This window comes from Sander lucioperca, chromosome 12 (assembly GCF_008315115.2).
Source record: "Sander lucioperca isolate FBNREF2018 chromosome 12, SLUC_FBN_1.2, whole genome shotgun sequence".
Classification (NCBI taxonomy): Eukaryota; Metazoa; Chordata; class Actinopteri; order Perciformes; family Percidae; genus Sander; species Sander lucioperca.
In genome coordinates, this window is record NC_050184.1 from 6,873,581 (window position 1) to 6,898,264 (window position 24,684).

At 38.8% G+C, this 24,684-nt stretch overlaps 1 protein-coding gene across 3 annotated transcripts in view; it reads right to left on the reverse strand.

Annotated features, from left to right (window-relative positions):
- pex14 (peroxisomal biogenesis factor 14) overlaps positions 1-24,684 on the reverse strand; it is a 48,432-nt gene that overhangs the window by 15,747 nt on the left and 8,001 nt on the right. For all 3 annotated transcript variants that reach the window (XM_031286840.2, XM_031286839.2, XM_031286838.2), the window contains exons 3-5: positions 11,199-11,283; positions 2,846-2,971; positions 665-750 (exon numbers count right to left, since the gene is read on the reverse strand). In XM_031286840.2, coding sequence (XP_031142700.1) covers positions 665-750; positions 2,846-2,971; positions 11,199-11,283 — 297 coding nt within the window. The remainder of the gene's footprint in view (positions 1-664; positions 751-2,845; positions 2,972-11,198; positions 11,284-24,684) is intronic.

Sequence of the window (24,684 nt, forward strand, 5' to 3'; positions counted from 1 at the left end):
AACAGGATCCATAGAGAAGCCAGTATGTCCGACAGGGTCAGGTAGGCATATGCAAGTACATGATACGCGCTCCCTTTCTCTCTCTTGCACACACGGAGGAGAACGGCCTGTCATCCAGGGTGAGAGCTACTGCTAGGGCTCCTGTCCTCCTCTAAAACGAGAGTAATGGCTTCCACATGCCACTCAGACTACTACTAACAACCACTATGGGATTAATGTCACCGGGGACAAGGGGCCTCATGAGCTCATGTTCAAGGGCTGCTAAGCCCGATAAAAACCAGGGTGATTATTTTTAGACGGTAGGACGTCAAAAAAATGGTTGTGTGCTGTGTTAGCAACTATATTTTTTAAAAGGGAAAAAAATATATCTTGGGGGGGGGGGGTAAGTTAAAATGAAGGGGTTCAAATGAGATCATGCTTTGACGTAAAGCAGGGTTGCTTTAATAACAAGACCAGAGTGATGTTACATACTGCAGAGGCGCCTTCTATTCTAGCACCATAATTCATCATAAACTGATGTACTTGCTAAGCCCACCCATTTTAATGTAAAATCAGGGAGAGGCAGTACTGACAGATCTTAGGATGCAAAGGATAATTTGTACAACACATTTTAGAAAGATTAACTGTGAAAGCAAAGTCAGTGAGGAAATAGGCTGCAACTTACTTTGTAAAGCTGATGAAAGCCAAAGGCGATGCCCACCATAATGACAGTGAGGGCACCATAGTCTCTCCATCTGTACCCTGCTGGACCTGGAGAGGAGGATGAATCCCATGAGCTGAATGTGAAGTTGAAGTTTTAGCTCCAAAGTATAAATCATTTAAACTACATTTATTTCTCAATGATACACAATTTGTAGTTAATGTATGTACTGTATGTAAATACCAAACCACTGATGTATTCCTTTAAGATGAAGAAATTAAAGTTTTAGAAATTTCCTTTTTAAATGATCGAGCACAATGCAATGGAATCTATCTCTTTGTGATGTTACAATCATTCAATCTATTTATCCATCTGTTTTACGCAAAATGTCTAGACTATAAAGGGTAAAGTATACAGAGCTAACAAGCACTCTCTATCCTGCTCTTCCAGAAAGGACACCATTGTCATCCAATTATTTTGGGGTTGGGCCTAATACAGTGTTTGCATGCAAACGTTTAAAACAACTAAAACATACAAAAAGGTAAGAGAGTGTGTGTGTGTGTGTGTGTGTGTGTGTGTGTGTGTGTGTGTGTATTTAGAAGTTGAATGCCTTGCTGAGTGACAGATAATGTGAAAGTGTGTCATTGTGCAAGCTGTCATCTGGGTAGGCCAACTGTCTGTCAAAGTGGAAATTCCCCACATAAGAGAGGCATTCAACTGAAAATGTCACTAAACAACAAACAGGTCTGAATGAAATACAGTGTGAGTTTTACTTTTATTTACTCTGGTGGGGCCAAATGAATATGAAATTATTAGCGGCTAGGCCGCTAAAATACGCCACTGATATTCTATTACAGGTCTGATTTCACCTAATGGGTTATGTGGTACATGTTTACTGGCTTAAGTAAGTAAACCAGATTGATCTTGTGCCTTACCACTTGTGTGATTTGACATGCAAATAAAATGAGGGACCTGCTGTCACATTGGACTATATGGTATATCTTCAAGGTGAATGCTGTTTTATTCTCCTTACTCAAGGGCACATTTCATTGCTGCTGCAGCACTGAGGGATGAACCTGTAACCTTTCCTATCGAAAATTTTGAGTCATTCTCCAGCATCCATATGGTAACCACATAAATTTGGGTCTTCATCAACATTATAGCTGCGATAGACTATCACCTATCCCAGAATACCGTGCTTCTGAAAGGCCTGGGAGTCCTTGGGATAGGTGGTTGACCCTGAACAAGCCTCACTGCATCAACAGGGGTCTTCACTTGCTCTTTTCCCCCCCGTTAGGACCTTTCATTCCTTCTCTGTCTCTCCTTTTTCCTCTACCACTTCCACTCTGCCATCTTCCTTTTTTTATTTGGTCACTTAAGCTGTGGAACTGTGGTATCCATCCCCCGTTTTTCCAATCTCCTCTCAAATTTATTGGGTTCAGTGGAGGCCTTCCTGTCCTTCTACCGCGTGGAAATAGAGATCAGAGTATCCATTACTTCGACAGAGATGGATGCGGGTCCCTGTGCACCGTCCCCATAACAAGGACATCAAAGGAAGGTAGCCCCCTCTTTTCAGCATGACCCCCCATACAAGAATCCCCGCTCTCACCTCATTATGCAGTTCCCTTATAGCCGTTTTGATATAAAACCCCCCACTATGGACGGAGAGCCGCGAGTCTCCCTAACTACATGGCCATCCCATCAACATCACTTTCATTACAAAACATGAGATGCCAGGGGAGTCAAGGACAGTGTGGTAATAAATGAGGGTGGAATACATCTGGAATCATTGTCATATGGGTTAAGCATTACGCGGACTTCATTCTGCATTGGTAAATCAGTGGACAGCACTCATAACCTCCTGAGGTAATAAAGATACAGGTTGCGGTGTGGGGTCTTACCAGTGTGGAACCCCTTAAAACAGAATGGCAAGAGACTTCATGAGCTTGTGCAGTGCAATGTCATATCCCTGTATCTGAATGTACAATCAAGGCAAATGTTGTATGGTAACACTTGTAAAGTTCCTGGTATTTGGGGAGCTGTTTAGTGGATTTAAATTAATAAAAACAAGATGGAACAGCAAACCTGTAGAAGGCTTTAAGTTTTGAATTATACTCTTTTTTTTAGGTGAGGATGTGCACATACATATTAATATTATGTATATGCACCAGGTATCAAAGGGGAGAAAATGATGTGTGCACTCACTCTGTGGTGCAAGAGCCAGCTGAGTTGCATGGAGTGGATGTGGGGGCCCCACAGGGCTCAGAGGGAGGATTTCTTCTGTGCTGCCAGAGCGCAGGATGGACAAATCTACCTCCTCATCCGTCAGCCCTGGAATCAAGACACACACCTTTAAGACATTCGGAGGGGGTATACAGTAGTTACTGCGTGTTAATGGGAACACCAAATGGCTCCTTGGCTACCATAATGCATGCTTAAATACTTCCCAAGTTGCCCACAAATCTTTTAAGTACAATTTAGAAAAAGTATGACAAATCTTCATTCAATTTTACCTGACCTCTTCTCAAAAATACATTTTCATTTCATAATTCAAAAATTCCACTGAGAGTTTCCGTTTCAGGGACATCCATCAAAAGAAGATAGTGTAGAAAGGTTCACGCAATGAAATCTGAAACTCTGCTAGCCTATTAACTGCCACCAAAGGCAAAGAAAATAAGAGTCTGTCCAGTTCTCCAGTTATATTTCCCATGTGGAGATTTCATACACCCCAGACAGCGAAAATGCATTATTTTAATTTCTTCATTGTAATGTAAATGTATTACATAATTTTGCAAATGCCAATATAATTTAATCTTCAGATCTTTTTAATGATTTTAGTGATGATTAAATTGCAAAGGGCTCCCTGATGGAGAATCTAAAGGGAGCTAAAAAATCTAATATGAACATCTCCTTTTGTGGCAAGAAAGGATTTTATTTCAGGCGCCATATGCTGCCATTGCTGTGGGTCTCTTCTTTTAATGAGCGACTTAGTCCAAACAAAGGAAAATAATTACAACTTTTGATGAACTACATTAAAAAACATTAACCAATTTACAGCAAAATTACGAGAAAGCTAAAGACAAAGAACCAATACTAGTAAGTACAGCAGCTCTCAGCTCATTAATAAGCATGGTTTACCTTATAAAAAAATCAGCAAAGTCTGTATCATTATGTTTTGCATTGCTCATTGTGGCCTAACATTGTGTCTCTCACTAACATCTTACCAGAACTTCCTTTAGCCATTTCCCTTGCTTATTGACAGAAAATCCCCTTTGTAAGAAAGCCTTTTACTTGCACTATTCCCTCAGGATTTAGATAATAAAAATCAGAATACACTTCCTTCATTCTTTGAGAGAAATCAAGCAATTGGAAAAGGTTAATTTGCAGTGTTTCAAGAGATGGCTTTATGTTTGCATTAAGCGCGCAGAGCCCGACTCTTATACCTCTGGTACTGACCTCCAGAGTGGTCTTCACAAAAGAATACAGTAACACCTTTGTGGAGTATTAATAAAAAAAACATGTAAAGCAGAACATTCAATTGCTTAAGGTGGATAAGATATCATAACCAAAACCTCCCATTTGAAATATCTGAATAGCAGGTCAGACCTTGATCAGAAATCCCACTTTAACCTATCCCTGTATTAGCAGCCCAAAAGCATAAAGAAATCCTTTGATAATCTACCACACAGTTTATGCCAAGAGGAGGTCCCTGCCGTCACCTATTTAAATGCTCCGAGGACTTCAAATGGCCATGAAAATTGTTGAATAATTGAAGGCAAATATTGGCCGGCCTGTAGTCTACAGCAGGTCCTGAGTGCCAGGAAGTGGTGAGCGCCATGTGCTGAGTTTGTGCAGTCAGACTGCACTGTCAAATAAGCAATAATATGTCCCTGGACTCCTGATTCATCTGACCACAGCAGACTACATGGTGGCAGACTATTGAGTGAGACATGCAAAGATCTCAGTTTCACTGAATGACAAGAAATAAAAACATGCTTCAGGTTTTTTTTCCTTTCACCTTGAAATGTAGTCTCTTTTAAATCCACATTTATGCTGCTATTGAGCTTAATGTATGTACATCTTAATGTCTGTTCACATCTTTGATGATGGTTATGCCCCAAATAAAAGGTTTTTGTACCTTGCATCAAAAAAAAAAAAAAAAAAAAGGAAATTTCTGAAGCTGTTTACTAGTCAAATTACAGCTTGCTAAGTTGTGTTGTATGCTCTGATCTGTTTATTGTTGAGGAGAAGACAACAGCAAATGAAAGAGTCCTTAGATCCAAAAGAAAAGGGAACAAGGTGAAAGTGAGTTTTACATATAAAAGGGAAAAGACAAAAAAAGGATGGTGAAATTTATTATGGGTTCCAAAACCTGTGGAATGACCCCTGGACCCCTATTTCAGATCGACCTGCTGGGAGATGAATTTTTTAAGACATAAATTACACCTAATGACGACACCATAAAAAAGAACAATAATGGAAAGCTATTCTGTATTTCATTATACTGTATTATTTGGTGCACCTGATACACGCAGTGCCTGTTTATGAGTCACCGTATTAGCAGATGCTCAGCCGAAGCATTTGCTTTGACCTTGCCATTCTCATTGGGGCATGAAATTACGGTGCTGGCACCTCGATATTACAGCTATAAATACTGTAAACTGCATATCTGGGCTACGTTTTCTATTGTCTTTCAACATAAACCTGATCGGTATTTATTTAAAGGAAAACCCATTGCTCGTCGGGTTATTTACAGCTCTATTTTCAGTGGCTCATATTCTCTGGGTATTTTTAAAGGGCAAAGAGGCAGCAAGGCTCTTACATTTAATTCATTTCTACAATTCTGGCACTTCTGGACTATAAGGGTCAACACCTAGGCCGGACAGCCAATTATAAAAATTGCTTACTAAAATATTTTGGGTGTTAAAAGGTGAATGCCTTTTTCAGTGTTGTCCAAGGCCTGAATTATGAAGTTGCCCTTGAGTGAAAATTACATTTTGAATATCGTATTAAGAAAAAAAAAAAGGCATGGCAGGGGTCATAAATAGATGGAGGTCAATGGGTTATTAAGAAGTCGAGTGCAACTTCTCATGCTGTGCTGGCAAGGGAGATTCTACATGTCATTTGGTCCAGTACAACTGCTTGAAAACAGCATGCCCTAAATAATGACCACTCTCATAGAGTATTCATTTATGTATTAAAAAGGGGACTCTGCTCTCATTTCCCTGTTTTATCGCCTTGTACTGATGACAAAGTAGGCAAGGCCTAGGCTAGGTGGCGCCGTGGAGTAATTTATAACCACATCAATCCCTTTACCTTCTATGGAGGCCTTGGTCATTGTCATTTTTGTCCGAGAGGTGAGTCACATAACCCCACTTACAAACAGCATCCTATTAATATCTGGGATGATGAACCTTATCCTTACCCTTACCTTCAAACATGGTATGGTAATAGACCAACAGCATACCTGTGTTCCCTGTGACCCTCGATCACTGGCCCTCTACTCAGGGTGAAATCTATTAGCATTATTTATTCAACTCAATAACAATCGGGATGGCATTAAAAAGAAATAAGTCAAGCCATCATTTATGTCTCACTGACAGAGAATGTACTGTGCCTGTAATGCATTTAACATTGTATTTACCTGTAATGCTACATGTACTCTCTGCGCATTACTCTCCCAAACAAGCAGCACTCAGTTTGGTAGTCTGGGTGCGCCGAAGTGATGTCAGTTTAGGGCCCACGGTCAAAGTGACATGTTGAAAGCTGGAAAATGTTGTTGACTTTGTCCTGAGAATTTGATTTTTTTTGGTAATTATGTGTGTAACTGCTAAATTGTCTGGGCTTAATGGTGGTGCCAAAATGGGGCTCAACGCTCTTTAGTTGTTACATCTGTTAATTGTAGAGGACATAGATGGCGCAATTCACTAGATGAGACTGGAGCACATTATATTTCACTCAAACACAATAAAATGTACTTGATCTTGGCAAGGAACAAGTAAAGCAAAACTGTTTCGATATGGCTGCAACTCATTTCCCGACTCGTCTGCAAAAGAAAGAAAAAAAAACATCTGGGTTTCAACCTTGATTCATATTACATCTAAGTGACAAAGTTTCAATATTCCAGCCAGTTTATTCAACAAGGACTCAAGAAGGGGAGCTAGAAATATTGGACTGCATAATTGCCAATTCATAACCTGAAATTGACAGTTGAAGGAAAACTTTCATTGAAAATTACATTTTTCAATGAATATTGAAATAAACCACACTATTAGGATCTCGTTGGAAAAAAAAGGAGATGTAACCCAGAGAGACATTCTTCAGTGCAGATTAGGGCACAAATGTGCAGGGAAATAATATGCAGGAGCAAGATTATTGTGTAAAGATTCTGCAACATGCAATCAAAGTGGGCCCTATTTTCCCCTTCATCAGCTGTCCAGCATAAGTACTGGCAGCAAGAGGAATCCAATTTAAAATCCACTCTACCGGGAGATGGTATTGTTTCATTTTATGTGTGCTTTGACATTTCTGGCTGTTAATATAGAGTAAAATCCAGAAGTATTTACATAAATATGACATTAAACTGTATTAGAAATTAAGACTGACACATTTGCTGTGGTGTCTGTGGAGGAGGAGGATGATTGAGTTTCTAGGTCAAAGGGTTGAGAGGACAATTCATGCTGGGTATAGAAACAGAGGGACTGTGAGTACTGGCCTGCTGCTATGTCTATGCAAAAGTCTAATATGGCTCAAGTGAGACAGAAAAGGAAGCAACTAACTGGAAATTAGGGGTGTCATGATTCTCCAAATCCTCGTTTCGATTACATTTTCAATTCTAAGGTCACGTTTCGATTTGATTCTCGATTTTTACATTTATTTATTTTTTAAAGCACAGGTTGCTATGGCATTTTTTAACTAGACTTGTATGCAATATAATATCTGACCATTGTTCGCAATGTACCACACTACATTGTCAAATTTAAAACATGTATTAACAACAAGCAACAAGCTGCCTTGAAGGCTTGGTTGGGGGCTTAAAACACAATCGAGCCAGCAAAGCGGTCTTAGCAGACAGAGAGCAGAGAGGGCGACTCAGCAGTCCGCTAACTTGTTGCTCTCTCTAATACAACCAATATAAGCTGCTCTGTTTAGGCTACAAAACGTGCATGCATGCTGAAATTCAACCGTGCGGTTTTGTCAGTATTAAGCTATAAACAGAGGAAAACTCTGCTAACTGCTAGGCTAGTGTGCAATGGTAAACCCACAAAATATGGTACACGCACATAGCAGAGCTTGTAAACTGTGGCTTTTTTGTCAACAACACGAACATTGTCAACATAACTCACTGGAAATCCAAATTACTTCCACACCGGCGACTTCAGTGAAAGAGGAGGGAGTTCAAGTTCTGTCCAAGGTTATTATAGTTTTGCATTTTTCATTAGTTTTTATTTTTATTTCGTTTTGACTTTTTATTTTCAAATTCAGTTTAGTTTTAATTAGTTTTTAAAGCGGGTTTGCTAGTTTAGTTTAGTTTTTATTTTTTGAAAATGCTTAGTTTTAGTTTAGTTTTTATTAGTTTTAGTTTTTTTGTAATATGGGTTATTTGTCAGGGGATTCAAAAAGATCAGAAAAAGCATTGTGTAATAATAACTCAACAAAATCATACAATTTTAGAAATATGTATTCACAATGTTTTCAACAATAACACCAGTACATAAAATGTAGCCTACATAAGGTCATAAATATGTAAACAGTCTACACAAGACGCAGTATGTGCAAAATGTGTAAGTGACGTGTTCCAGGAAAAAAACCTAAATAGCCAACAGACTAAAGAAGACTTACATGAACAGGTGTTTTCAACTTTGGTTCGAGTAAAGTGGCGAACTTTTAGAAGTCAATCGAGTCACACAGTTGTGTAGACATATCAATCCACATATTAACCCACGCTTCCTCCCGCTTTTGGTGTTCCTGCGTATTTACTAACCAGCAGCTATCGGGTCGCCGGTGAAAGCCCTCCTGTAGTGTTCTCGTTACTAAGGGGGTTACTAAGACAAATCGTTAAAATCCAAACGATGCCCAACCCTAGTCAAGGTTGACTTGCAGCACTTCAAAAGTGGGTTTTTTTTCTCCGCTTGACAAGCCGACCGGACGTGACATGGGGCGTGACAGCATCGACGATTCCATTTTTTAATTTGAAATTCGAGATTGTGACTTAATTTCGGTCGATTTCGATTTAAAGTCGAAATTGTGACACCCTTATCGGAAATCATCATGACCGATCATGTTCTATTACTATCTCATATCAACATATGGACATTTTTATTGCGGAAAAGTGGTCATTTCAAGAGGGGCTCTTGTCAACATAGAAAATTAAATTTGACTCATAGTTGTAGTGCAAAAAAGGAAAACACTGTGCAGTGCACAGTACAGACATTCCTTGGATTGTTTAACACAACATAACAGTCCCAACATAAAACCTGATGCATAATCAAACTGACTCTTAACTGCTATTCTGTAGGTTTACATGCTAATGCAGCTGTGCACTTTGGTGGTGCTAGGCTAACCAACGCATCTTAGCTCTCTGTGCAGTTTGTTCGTGCTAGGTTAGTAGCTAACGTTCACGTTAGCTAACGTTAGCTACTATAGAATGCTGTGTTCTGCAGCCGTAAGCTAGCTACCATTCAAGCCAACATTAGATGATAACTAACGTTAGCTAAACACAGCTGCCTAGGCGCCAGTAGCTAGCTAACGTTAACGTTAGCTACTAACCTAGCACGAACAAACTGCACGGAGAGCTAAGATAGTTAGCTAGCACCACCTAAGTGCGCAGGCTACACAACACACTACACAAACATGAAATTAATTTAGCTAACGTTAGTACTTGGGACTATATTTTAAGTATTCCCATACCCTCGATGATTAAGGGCGAGCTGTTTTTTTTTAGGACTTCTTCTTTTCATGGGGCTTTTTGCAGGGCTTTGTTGGGAATTCTGTGAGGAGGTTGCTGTTTCCTGCAATGTTTTGGTCTCCCACATGTGTGTGTGGCGAAGCGTTGACGCAAAAATACGACGTCGACGTAATTTTGACGTCGATGCGTCGACGTCATCGACGCGTCGCTGCAGGCCTACTCTCACATTGAAATTAGTGTGTTGCAACACTTTCCTGAAACAACTCAGGGAAGATCAAGTATGAATGTACAGGATTTCCAGGTTCACTGTTATATGACTATACCATACAAACCAAGAGTTATCCTACAGTATGAATACTGCAGAGTGCTACTCAAACATACTTTGTGCTTAGTGTTTCATCGCTCGCTCTCTCTCTCTCTCTCTCTCTCTCTCTCTCTGAGATCAATGTTCTTATGCAAATCAAGGGTTCTTGTTTAGATCTACAGTGAAACGGACTTTCCAAAATAAATCTGCATTAAAGCATCATACATATTTCATTGACTTAAAGTGCAGTAAGAGCAAACCATTTTGGATAGTGGAGCTCGGTAGAGTTTACAACAAAGCAGAAAGTAAGAAGAAAATGTGGCATAGTATGACATCATTTGATATTGATGAGGCCTTATTACATTTGAGATATCCAACAGTAGATTATGAACATGCCTTAGTTGTCAATAATGAGACACAAAGACGAAGAAATTTCAAAAGATATCAAGAGTCATTAGAGCCACGTGAGATGTATGTAGTAGCAGCCGGCAACCATGGATTTGGTTTCAGGTTACCTTCCTCTGTCATGGAGCTTTTAGGCTCACTTTTCAATGTTTGGCTACTCTAATGCTGGAGACAAAGTCCCACAGCACTGCAGAGGTACAGTCCCCCAAGAACAGAACTGTTTTGTAAAGAACTGAAATAAAACCACTTACCAGAAATAGCTTATCTGAAGTAAAACCACATACTCTCTCTGTACATATTAACGTTGCTCATCTTATGCCGACTGTGACAAATTCATTGCATAACACTGCACATTTCCACCGCCACTTCATATAGAAGCGACTTAAATGAGTTCAGAGTAATAAAGCTTTTTGCAAGTTTTATTGCACAAACAATGTGTCAGAAATAATCTCAATGAATTGCAGAGAAACTGAAGAGCCAGCAAACATTGCCACCATCCCTGCTTAGAGAACCTCTCTGTGTCATGCCTCAAATTTACGATAACAGTTAAATTAAGTAAAAGGGTTAAAATGCTGGAAGGCAATATTGATAATTCCATTGAAAATGCAGAGGGAGTTTGTCAATATTAATTTTCCTAAACCCAAAGGAGCATCCCAACTGGTGTGTCATTTATTCACAGGGCCTGAATCATGCACTCTGAAGCTAAATCGACCAACCCTGTTAGACCTCCAGGGTAAAGAGCTACAGCCACAACCTTTGACCCTTATAGACTTATCATACAAAAAACAAAACAGTGCGTGCATCCCTGGCCAACCACATTTTGTAAACAAACACATATGGATTAAAATGTAAATACAATATTTTCACAAATCTATATTGTATTTTTGTAGGGCTTCTTGCATTGCCTGCAACAGAAATCAAGAGCAAATCAAATGTCTCACCTTTTTTCTTCAAGAAGGCCTTTCTGGTGGCCAAGGGACTCTGACGTACTTTTGGGTTCTGTAGAAATTTTACAGCAGTGGTAATCTGGGAAGAGACAAATGTGATTTAATTCCTCATAATAAGATAATGTGAGAGGAAGAAGATAATGTCTGCAGGAAAGTGAGCTTTTAACAGTACAAACAGTCTAGACCTTCTTTAAGAAAAAAAGGTTCATTATAAATCCAGACAAAAACATAAATGGATTCCATTTGATAGTTGCTTCTAAGCCCCCACACCCAGCTGTGAGGAGAAAGACCACCTGACCACTTTCCAGATAAATGTGGGGAATGACCAAATCAGCAGTTATAAAATTAGCCCATCAAGAGTGCTGGACAAATGGAGTATGGAGCTTAATTTGCTATTACCCTCTTAAAGACAAACTTCCATTCTTAAGTGCGCAGTGGAAGAAAATCTATACTTAATGCAGAGGTGATCATTTGTATCTAATAACTTGAGAATCCGAGGCTGAAAACTTCTGTAATTCTTCCAGTTAAAAACCTGCCATGATCAAATCACCCAGCCTGAATGTTGTAATGACTTGAAACGTTAATGCACTAGAACGTTAAATAGCATCAGAACATCAGTAGTTTTAAGTGCACTGCATTCATCGATTCTATTATGTTTTCCTTCGAGATGCACCTTAATTTTCCACCCTAGTATGCATTTCCAAGAATTGGAGGGAGAAAAAAAAATTCTTCCTCAAATGGCATTAAAACATAAATTTGAAGTGGGCGCCATGAAGTGGCGCCTTCTAAAATAGATAAATATGTAAGAACACAGAGAAAGGGGAAACACACTGGAGGGGAGGTTTAGATGACTTATTATCGCACCTGTGGTCCCTGTGATTCAATTGTAAAAGTCATCCCTCTAATAGGTTGAAAGGTTTTGATTACTCTTCTTTTCTCTTAGTGTTGAAAGATACAAAGTGATTGAGCGCCCTGCCAGTGGTAATTCGTTTTGGGTAATGCATTGCATATACTATGAACCTGTTTCAATCCAAAAGAATTACAGTTTAAAATTGTCCAAAGGGTAGGTGTGGCAGAGAGGCTGCATAAAGAGCTAGATTTCTGTGACAAACACTCGGTACAGTAGAGGATCACGGCACAGACAACTTTATGGAACTTATGAAAATATATTTGACTTTTCTTTAGAAGACTATGAATAAGCTCAAAAGCAACTTAATAACACTTGCATTGTAATTAGGTACAAACATGAATATACCATGCAGCATCATCAGATTTATATTACTTTGTAAGTATACTTTAAGGTAAATGCAGTAATGTAACTTCAACAGTGAATTTTATCAAAATGTAGCAGATTCATCCCAAGAGATGCTGGCACAATTTATTTAGACACTAATCTACCATTTTACTGTGATACTTCCGTGACCTTGATGTACACATGGGTTACGCAAGGAATATGGAATTTCCTGTATCCCTATATGCTGAGGGCTTATTAAAGTCAGTCACCCGGAACCTTCATTGTGACAAGCAGATTAAACCATTTGCATGGTGAACCCCCAACTCATGTTCTGGGCCAAAAGATACAGTGAAAACACAGAGAAAATATCCCTTTGATAACAAGACAAAATCATCCTGCTCTTGGCAACGCTCTTACTGTTCAAGTAAGTGAGTCAATGAGACTACTTGTGGTAAAGGCAGAAACCAGAGATAAACACACTGAAATCAAATATTCTAATATTTATTCCAGTAAATAACGGAGTGATGTAGGCCCTGGGAGAGGTAATGACCTAATAGAGGAAGAATATGCTGAATGAGCAAACCTTGTTTACATTCTCTTAAAATTCCAATAGCACAACATTGACAGGAAAATTGTGTCAATGTTAATAGGCATAAGTATGACATCTTAGTAAGCACCGCAGCTAGCTCAGCGGCAAACTAATGAGGCAAATGTCCATTTGGTTAAAACTGTAGTGGTAGATCTTCAGGGAGAGGAAAAGTGCACTTCTTAGCAGATGACATAGATGCTTTGCACAAGTTCAACCCAGACATCTCAATCAATTATAACCACATTGCACAGATTTCAGCCTTGTCTTGTTATTGACTTATGGATCATCGCAGTTATAGTGTTGGGTAGCACACAACGGGGCTTTTAGGGGGTTACGATGGGTAACAATACAAGGCACATTTAGGTCGGCAGTGTAAATAACTAAAATAAAAATGTTGTGAATTTTCTTCCTTTTGGAAAACTAGTGAATCATTCAAATCAACAATTAGGCTCTTTTGTAAAGCTTTTTGTAAAACTTGTAAAGACTGCTACTGCACCAAAGTGCTTCATGTTAAGAGCAATAATCTTTACAAACCAGATAACCAATAAAGTGTCAGGTAAAGCCGAAAAAGAGGCAAAAACTCAATCATAGGAAGAGATAACATTAACCAACACACTTAAAGAGAGTGAAGTTGATGAACGGACAAGATTACAGGAATGTTATTGAGTTTGAATTGGACAAGACTTTGCACTGCACTTGTCTGAAAATTACAATTGTGATTCTTTGGATTATGAGAAATGAGGATAAAATCCAATTATGTTTGAACCACATGGTTGGACGCCTGAGGTAATCCATGTAACTAGTTGTATATTTTTGCTCTAGCTAGTAACAGCACTTTAACTTTAATTAATACCTATTAATATTATGCAGGTGTGCATTATGGGGTTTCAGGATAGGAGCAGTTGGGAAATTCAAACTTTCTATATTGAAACAGCAACTAATTGTATGCCTTACGATTGGTGCTTTTGACTGGTTTCAGTGGCCTATTTGAAGTTACAGTAAGTTTCGGTATTTGAAATAAACTGCAAAACAACATTTGAACCACAACAGATTAAAAAGATGCCTCACAAGTAATTATACATTATTTTTCATTATGTTGGAAGCCACATATAAATCATATTAAGGCCAAAATATCCAAATCAATTGCAATACTTTATAAAACCACATACCTATTTAATCCACATTCATTGTACATGTTGTATTGTTCCTTCATACTGCCATATATTACTTACTGTTTGGAAGTGTGGAGAAACACTTACAAAACAAACACTGAGCCTATATTCATCCTTCAAAAGAGAGCCTTAAGAATTGTTAAAAAAAAAAAAAAAACTTTTCATCAAACTAAAAGCACTAAAATTCAAAGATATTGTTGACTTTAAAACTGCACAAATCATGTACAAAGTAAATAATCAACAGCTATCGGACAGTATCCAAGGGTTGTTTCAAATAAGAAAGAGCAAACATCACTTAAAAAGAAACTTATAGAACAAGAACAAATGCTAAATATCACTGCATCACAACCAAAGGAGTTAATTTATGGAACAGCTGCAGTGAAGAGATGAAATCATGTACAACAATGAGGAATTTGAAGAGACTATTTAAAAATGAATACATTGAATGGATAGGAAAAGGACTCGAGGTGATTGTTTTATGTACTGACTGTATGGTTGCTGGGCTTATATACCATGTCTAGTTTGTTTGAAGTAGATATATGGAAAAGAAAAAATGTGTATATGTGAATGCATGCATATGTGTCTATGTGTATGCATGTGTATATGTGCGTGTAGGTAGTTAGATATACTGTACATGTATGTATACATATACAGGTATACTGTAAATAAGTGAAGCATCAAATTGTTTTGGATTTAACTAAAGTATAAAAATAGAAAAAGGGGGCAGGACCAGAAATGTTGTTTTTTTTAACTTCTTCCTTCTCCTTTTTGAACATGGGAATTTCTTATTTGAATCATTTACAATAATTTTGGAATATTGTGCTGAAATGTACGTTCTTATTTATCTGTTGTTGTTTTTATTTTATTTATTTAACAAAATATAAACTAAATAAACTAAAACTAATTCAAGACTCTTGTTTTCAGTCATAATTATCTGGGCCAATCCAAGCCACCCAGTTAACTAACAATTACGCTAAACTGAAAGTGTTTGCAACTGTTACTTTCCTATCTTGAAGGTTCACCGCATCATGTTGTCATCTCTGAGTCTTTTGAACTTAGACATTTTGATTAAAATATCTTACGTCTCCGAAAGTCACATCTGCTTTTCAAATTTTTTTTACAGAAAAATAAATTCCCATGCACGTACCAAAACCGTAATCCATGTCATCTATTCCAAAAAAAAGTATATGGACACATTTTCTCTGCAACAATGAAGACATTCAGAGGACATGATGGAACAAGAAGTTGGGTGGGGGGCTAAAAGGAAATCATTAGCAAGTATAGGATTCAGTCTCAGTGTGAATCAATTCATTCCAAATTGCCCCGGCCTGTACATTTGTGGAGAAGTGCCCCTGATATAATAACAGACTGATAGACATGAACAAAAATTGTGTTAGGCTGGTCTCAAATTTCCCCCCCAAACACACGTTTGGAGGACCAAAAGCGAGAGAAAGTGAGAGACGGCGAAAAATGAAGCTCTATATTAATTTGGTGCTTTCATGGATGATTTGCTAGCAGGGGCAGCTGTCTTAAATTACTTAACCCAATACCTTTCTGATACCAGAGCCTTACCAAAAAGGAATGAAGTTTTAATGCAATTATTGGGTTTTCTTTAGTCGCCTGACTGTTTGATGTGGCCAGCAGTGCTTTTTAATTTTTTTTAAAAGAGCAGCTTTAAATGCCCTTCTAACTGTGACATCTTTCCCGCCTTGATGTGACCTTTAGCGGAGGAAGTAAGGCCTCATGGGAGCAGCAATAGGGAATTATTGACCCTGAGAGACATCAGGAAGTGAGGTGCAGACCAGACCATTTAGCTAACCTCCACATCCACTCTCATTCAGACACTGCATGAGCTTCAACAGCTCTGCTGGAGCTGAACCATTCTGACAATGACTGTACAAAAGGAACTTTGTGTGTCTTCTTCTCTTTTGGGCTGTGCTTTTCAGAGAAGCGACAATGTGAGGAAATTAAATGAACAACCATTACTGAAACTCAACCTCAGTAAAATCTGATAAAGGAGTACGGGTGAAACATGGGCTTTTTTTCTTCTTCTTCTTCTTCTCATAAACTAAGAGAAAACCTACTTTTACATCTGTTACAATGTACAGCGCGTAGAAGGGTAGAAACAGTGGTTTGGTTTTGTGAGTCTTATTGTCTTCTCTGAATGTGGTCAATTGTTATCGAATGATTGTAACTTTTGAAATTTAAAGATCAGAGTCCACAGATGAAAACGGGGCATGGAAAACTTCATTGACATTTGTTTCGCAAAGGTTTAAAAATAACATACAGCGCTGTATGAGTGTCAGTGTTAGAGCCATGGGCAAGGCTACAATCATGACATCAAAAGCGCATTATGCAATTTTTGTAAAGGGGGGGTTGGTGGACGGAAATCAAGCTTTTTTCAAGTCCACTGCATGTACAGACCAAACTTTCCATTCAGCAGCATTTCTCTATCACAGCTCAGTCATCACAAAAATGGAAAAGTTGAGTAGGTTCAGCGGTAAGAAACAGTAGGGGCTAAAGTACATTTAACCCAGCGAGGACATCATCAAACTGTAAAAACTGTGCAAAGTACTGATGAATAGAGATAAAACAGCCTTTGGAGTTATACTAAGGCTATCAGGGAAAAAGAAAAGTTGCCCGGTTCATTCCCCCCTTCTCAATTGGAGATAGAGAAAGCATTTTTTACTATGGTGTAAAATTATATTTTGAAACTGTAGCCACGTATTTTATGATTCAATATGTTGGGTATGCATGATGATGTCATGTGATTGCTTCACTCCCTTCATATTGTAAATTGTAAATATAAATTATGATATGGCTTAGAACTAAGAAATAGGGTCAACAAGTGTGTTTTTAAAGGTTGTGGTTTGAAAAAATAAGAATTCAATTTCTTTCAAGATCTGGATAAACAAGATAAAAAAAGAAGCCATTTTAGTGCAGCGTGAAGTAACAGTAGTTCATCATGCTAGCAACAAAGTGTTTAAAAAAAATAAAAAATAAAAATAAGATGAAGCAACAACAAAGTAAAGCATTTCTTTTATTCTTTTAAGATCTAAACCTAAAGAGAAACATGTGGCATCCAGCCAATTCAAAACTAGCTTGAGAGATTTGGTTTAAAGCAGTCTGACATTTCTTAATGTGTAACTGTCAGTCGTGCTACTGGGGTTGCCCTTGCTAAACTAGCGAGACAGATGACTGTTTAGATAAGGACGTCCCCAGCGGGGCCCTGAGAGCCCAGAGAGCCTCGATGACTAAAGAGCAGTGACTCCGTCAGTGACACCTCACTTTCACCCACTTTGGACAAAAATACTTATATAGCCCACAAATTCCTTTTAATTCAGGTAAAAGGCCCAAACCATGAGTCTGAGCTGCTCTGAGAGATGAGGGTCATCAGAGATTAACCCATGGCACTTTAGCAGTGGGGGAGCAAGAGGGGAGTCGCAGCGGAGCACAACAAACTACTTAGCCACCACAAAACATTCCAGCCCCTTCTCAGCTGCAATCCAGTAATGGATACTTCCTCAGCTCCTCGATTGGTCAAAATGTTTTCATACAATAATTTAATTCAGAAACACATTTACAAAGCAGGAGTAATCAATTTTAATTAGTTGATTTTTTTTTCATTCGCATAAAATGTAATGTACTGCGATCGATCTCCTTTGTTCTTTAATGCAGTGCCTCTTTCCTGTAATTCAAAGCTTTTCTTTTTCTTTTTTACAGTCATTGATGACATTCTGTGACAAGCAGTGCTCTTCAGTATGGGGAATGAGTGTTACTTAACACAAGAGTGCTCACTATGAAACGTTAGGCCAGTGGAATGTGCTCAATAATGTGGCTATATTTTGGTTTGGAAATGTGTTACCTACTGTATGAAAGGTTTTGTTGAAAAATAGAAATCAAACACATGAACTAATGTTTAGAATACAATCAAAACACAACACTGTGTGTAAACTATGGTCACTGATCTTTGCTTGCTGACTTAAATGTTCTTAACATAAAAATGACATATTTGATCATTTCACAAAATAATTGTGTACAATTTTTGAAATGCAAACAAAAACTGTGGCGAGGTGAATGTCAAAGATGGTTTTCTGTGGAGAGCAGCTCAACGTGTCTTAGTATGTGTGTTGTGTTTGTGTTTATTACCAAACACAGTCGAATGACAAAAAATGCGCTTATAAAGTGATTTATACATGCGTTACCAAAAGTCTTAGGACATAAAATATATGAAAAAACTTTGCAGACTCATCATTGGGTGCTCCATTGAATTTCATTAAAACATGACAAATTACACACTTTAATCATCATTTCATAACTCAATGTATACATATCTTTAAAAAGTAACAAAAATTGCACAGAGGTCAATAAAAACCATTCAGACGTTTACATTTTAAAATATAAGTTTAGCCACAATAAACGTATCCGAGGCTGAAAACGAGTCAGTTGACATGGGAGAAGCAACCTGCTACAGTAAAAAAAAAAAAACCCACAAAGGCTAAAACTGCCACCGCTCTGTGTGTTGTCCTTCATATCGTCAAGGCCCGCCAGGCTTTCACATTTAATTAGTTGATTGAGGCAAAACGCAAGCGGCACCAGCAGCAAACAACGTGAAGCTTGTGTCCAAGCGACACACCACAGAAGTTGTGTTGTGGTGTCAGAAGAAGAGCTGCCTCCGTCACAAGCAACTTACAATGACAAGCCTATCCTCCTCTGTTGATCCAAACTGCTCCTCACACTCAGGCAGCACCCACCCAGAGACACACACACGCACACCCTGCAATCCACACACAGCAAAGCACCTTGAAGTGAACCAGTGCGATAGGCAAATAAAGCAGGGAGCTGTGGTGAAGATGCAGCAAGTTGGCATCAGTTTTGTGTGCAGTCCTTTCATCCTGCCAAATTGACTAATAAAACTAGAATAGAGAGGCCAGTGATAATAGAGAGAGAGGTGTCCTTTTATTGATCAAATTATTCCTTCTTGGGTACACTGTGCCACCGGATGAGAGTATGCTCACAAAGACAACCAGGCAGATTGTGACATTCCAGTGACATTATAATCGCGCGTCAACCCGTCTCCAGTCAATAGGCTGAATGCACTAATCGTGCGTCTTGGATCAGTAATTTCATGGTCTTCAAAGGGGGCGAGGAATTGGTGGCATGACCCTCCACACGGGGTGAGACCCCTCTTTCCTCAGCGAGTGCCCCAGAGAGAAAGAGAGGAGAAGTATAGTGTTAAGGGAGACGCATCAACGCAGGAGTGGAGCCAGAGAAGATTAACATCGCCATCTACTGGTCAGAGGTGGTACGGGTGGAGTCAAAGGGGGGAGGAAAGCCTAGCAGTTCACCCTTGCGGCCTGTCTTTTTGAGACCTGAGACCTGTCAGAAACATTTAGAGACACTTGCCAAGACAATGGGCCACACATCTACAGCGGCAGATAAGTCAAACTGAAATCACCATCAAATGAGGGAAGCAACTTAGGGCAGTATGCTTTAGTTTGGTTTTGAAGAAAGAGAGCAGACAGAGTCTGTTCCTGATCACACTAAGTGACAAAGAAAAATGTTGGCTAATTCTCCTTTTCTGGAGGCTTCCAGCTGCCAGTAAGAATCTAACCTCGAGAGTAGGATAAGCATAAAAAGAGTGTGGTGCTGACAGCGTCAGAAGACAACACTCATCAGGGTCGCAGAAGTAGCAGTTCTCTTTCTTCTCATTTAACCCGATGCCAGAGAGGATACAAACACGACAGCTCATCGGGTTGAATGATTATTCTTCATTTCAACCTTTCTGAGACAGTAAGGCGACAGTCTGGAGATTTCATTGGTTATGAAATGTCATAAAGTGACAAAAGCATGTGTGACATTTGGTTTATGCCACATCTAAACATAATCCACCTCTTCTGAGAAGTTCAGACAGAATTTTCAGGTTTTGCAACATTTTTGCTTGATGCATTGTAGATTGTTAAGAACTATATGTGACGTGACAATGATAATGAATCAGCACACCTTAAATCACAGATGTCACGCAATGTTTATGTATTTATGTTCTTCCTTTGGATCTCTCTGTGGGTCTTCAGATCTCAGATTATTAGATTTTTTTTTAAAGAACAGGGCTCCTTTTAAAGTATGTAAGTATGTCTCCTAAAATGGGAAGATTTAATCAGATCAAAACACAAGAAAAAAAAGGAGTATTCAGAAAGGAATGTTACACGTCATTCCTGCACAGCACCCATACTTTTTGTGACTATGTGACAATCAGAGGCAGTGGTCAAAGTTTAGGCGTCTACACCCATCTGAACTCTACATCAACTCATGTGGTGACGGTGGAAAATACATGTTTTACCAGGCTCCTCTAAAAGAAAGAGGAGAGGAGACAACCCACAGCGAACCACTATAATGTCACACGGGGTGGCGTGTTACAGCAGAGGGGCTGAGTTGGCAAGCAGCTCAGCAGCAGACAAGCACCTGTTCTGACATTTTCTGTCGACCTTGACACAGAAAACACATGACAATGCCACTCTCTGCATTTCAAAAGTACAGTCTGTTTGACGAAGCCCCTTCACTTTCCCTTTTCTCGTCCCCCTGATACCTAAAGCTACTTTCCTCACAGTATGGAAAGGGAGAAAACTATGACGTAGTCCAATAGATGTGAGGAGGGACGGACAGAAGGCAAGTCACGTAGTGACAATAAAAAAACAACACAAAAACAGGGATATACAAAAATCTGCAGGATTGCAGGCCACCAATACCTCCCTTAAAATCCCAAATTCAACAGTAAACACAATCTGTAAAGGGAAAAAAGGCCTCAGCTTCTCTTCTATTTATTCTGTTCCTATCATCTCAATCTCACCCTTTCTTTTGAAGTTCATGACAGAGCTACAATGCATTCATCCATTTACTATTTTAATCAAAGAGAAAGCAAAGTACCGCTGCCAGGAAAGCCGCACAGGAAAACAAATGCAATCTTCCTGTTAATCACTGCATTAACAACAAGTCGACAGTCTTGACGTACATGCCAGGGAGCGGAGCCAGTCCAGGTGTTGGATAATTGTCAGTTGTGCAAGTGGCTACAGTTGCTTTTTTACTGTGCCAACCTCTGTTTCACTGCTGGTCTACACTTGTGCCCCACCTTAATGATAGCTTTTAAAAGTCCTCTTTCTGCTGAAGACTGCATACAGACACAAAGAAGTCTTGGCAAGGGTTTCTCCATGCTAACTGTAGTGGACTATAGATGAAGACTTAGACGTCCCGCTATAATCAGTGCCAAGTGAAGTGTAGCTCAATTTTAAAGAAGCATGAGGAGCGTCTAATTTTAATGAAAGGCCAAAAAACACTTGAAAAAACACAGGCTTGGTAAACTTTCTTAAAAACAAGCCCATATTTACAGTTTCTGGCAAGTAACCATACATTAGAAACACATCACAGTAGCCTGAAAAACAACTTGCCAAGACAGCAACTTGTCAGAAATGATTCTCGTGTTTCTTTTATTCAGAAATAAAACTCCATTTGCAGGTGAGGATAACATTATTCTGAGAAGAGGGGATGAATTGTAAACCAGGCTCAACTTTTCATTTAAAAACACACTGAAAACTTTACAGTTTACTGTCAATGTACCTCTGCATCACACATCTAAAGTTAGGCTAATTAGAGTGCAATATTTTCACTTAAGTGCACTTTTTGCAGGTTTTATGATAAATTTATCTCAGTTTCTGTATTCTGTCACTTTCATCTTAGCCTGGAGAGTAGCCCACTATCTCTTTTTTTCAGATTCCCCAGATAAAGCCACAATCTCAGGGTGCCACACACAGAGAAACTCTGAAATCCCATTAGCATTTTGCTTTCATTATTTTTAATCAAACCCAGAAAACTGACGCATATTAATTAATATCCATTACCAGTTTTTTGCCCCCCTCCCAGAGAAGACGTTGGGGGGAGGGAAAAGAAGCAATTAACTTAACAAAATAATCAAAAAAAATGTTTTAGAAATCCCTGATAAATGTCATGTGAGGTCCCGTCTAAATGTAAGAAGTGTAATACATTCTTGCTGTCATATTCCATTAAACTGCTATTACAGTCTTGATAGAACTATTAGTCACTACATTATTAATAACATTAATGTATTTACATTTTTGGTGTACAAGCCTGCTTTCATGCAATAATTTATGAACCAGACTTCAGATATGTTACAACGTTCCCATCTAGGCTCTTTTGTGTTTATTATTGATTGTGAAAACAGTCAAAATTCCAAGTCAAATCCCCCTCTGCCCTTCCTCCTCCCCCCTTAATGTATTGGAGTGGGCTGTTTACATTAAAGGACTGGAATAAAGTGCATTTACATCTGAAGCATAACTTCATAATTTACATTCCAACATTTATTAGAGGTGACAAACGAGCATTTGGTCCACTCGTGCTTTTCCACAATGCAGCACTCATTCAATCCATATAAATTACAGCTGGGCTAGGGAGTGCAAGAGCAAATTATTTTATTATATTTATGCATGTATGACTCTATAGGGGGTTACAAAGACAAACAGGGAATTACTTGATTAGGCCAACTGTGGTTAACAAAGAAAGAAATATGAGACTGAGGGTTGGGCCAATCAAATTTTAGCACTATTTAAATGTTTGGCCTCAATTAAAAAAAAAAATAAAATACACAGATCCTAGTGTAAAAGCTAAAGATCGATTAGATTGTTGTATCAATAAAATGATTAAACTGCAGACTCTGTTTTAGCTACATTTTACAGTAGACTACTGTGTATTGTATACCCTATAAAGAGCTCTTTTAAGTATTGCTGTTCCAATAGCTTACGCTGAGCTAGAACTAATATTATTCAATTAAAAGAAACTTGCCTAAAAGGCAGTATTATATTACATAATTAGACAGGGCAGCATTTTCAGAAGTGTAGTTACAAATGCACTGAGGGGATCCCAGCATTTGAACAAATATCTGGCGCTGTAGGGGAGCTTGCCGACAAATTAACAGCTAATAACTTGCAGGGAAGCCAGATAAAAGAGAAAAAACATTCCCCAAAGTGTCAATTACAAATAATTTTTCCTCTGATTTCTCACACTTGTGAAGGTGTGATGTGCTAAAACACATTTTGAATAGTGTGCCAAAACTGCATGTTGTTCATTTATTTCTTGTTTTATTTTTTACAGAAATAATTAAGCAGCGGCAGCAGAATTGTTTAAGATAGCTCTGAAAGCATAAGCGTATGGCTCCCTTGTGAAAGCACTTGCTGGTCAGAGAGGAGAGAGACAGACGGACGGGTGCAGGGACAGGGGGAAATGAAGGGGGATTCAATCAAATTCATGTTCATTAAAATCAGAGGACATCACAAAAATTAGAAAGATGCTGACGAATCAAAGGGTCTCAGTACCTGAATTACCATAGTCATTTACTTATTAAAGCCAGGATGCTTCCTGTCAATCAAGAGCCATCACATTCTCCATTTGCTGCGGAAAGCCAGCGTAATTGCTTCTCATACTAATCAACACAACTTGTGTAATTATGCCTTGAAAGTGACATTGGAGGCTGAGAGCGATGTGAGCAGTCTTGACAGCGGAGACATCTCAGATTCATCGGGAGATTTCCAGCCTCGCTACGAGGAGACAAGCCACTCTCAGACCAAGTTACTCACTCGAGCAGTTTACAACCATAAACACAAAGAAAAGACGATAAATCAAGCTGAAGTAATTACAAAGCAGAATAGAGAGTATAAAGGAAGCTCAACTCAATAAGGCCACTTTCCCAAGTATATTGAGGCAAAATGACTGCGCTGTAATTAAACTGGTGTCGTATTTCTATCATTTCTTAAGTAAACATATTATGACAGTTCACTAAATTGTGGGAGAATAGGAAATTACAGCTCTGCTACCATGCTGTTTACATTAATGTACTTGCTGAGACGAAAACCCTACAAATAAAGCCCTAAGTATTCATTAAAGTTTATTGAATTCGGCTTAATCACAGACTTTACATGTGTCTCCAGAATGAACTTTGGGTAAAACTAGCTTTAACATTCCTCTGAGCATTGGAAAACTATCCAAACCATATTCCCAGGCTGCATCTGTCACTAGTCACACTGCGGCCCAGCCAGGAAGGTCAGAGCGAGGTCAAATTACTGCAACAAACCAAGAGCCACGGGCCACGACACGAGACAATATCTACATAAGACAACAGCTTCTTCATTTACTATGAACTTTACAGTAAATTAAAGGATTTTCAATGCTCTCATCAAAATCCAAAGATAAAGTCGCTATTGTCGGGGTTGGCAATGCAGATCTAGTCCGGCTTAGCACATGAAGCAGAAACCACAAAATAAATAAAATGTATACAATGGGTTGGACTCATCTGTGCTCATCATTTTCAAAGAGATGGGAGGAACCAATAGAAAAAAAAGTCACCAACATCAAAAAGAAGTCAACTGATAACTCTGGCATTCTCTGAGGGTAGCAAGCGTGATGATTTCATCTGCAAACAGA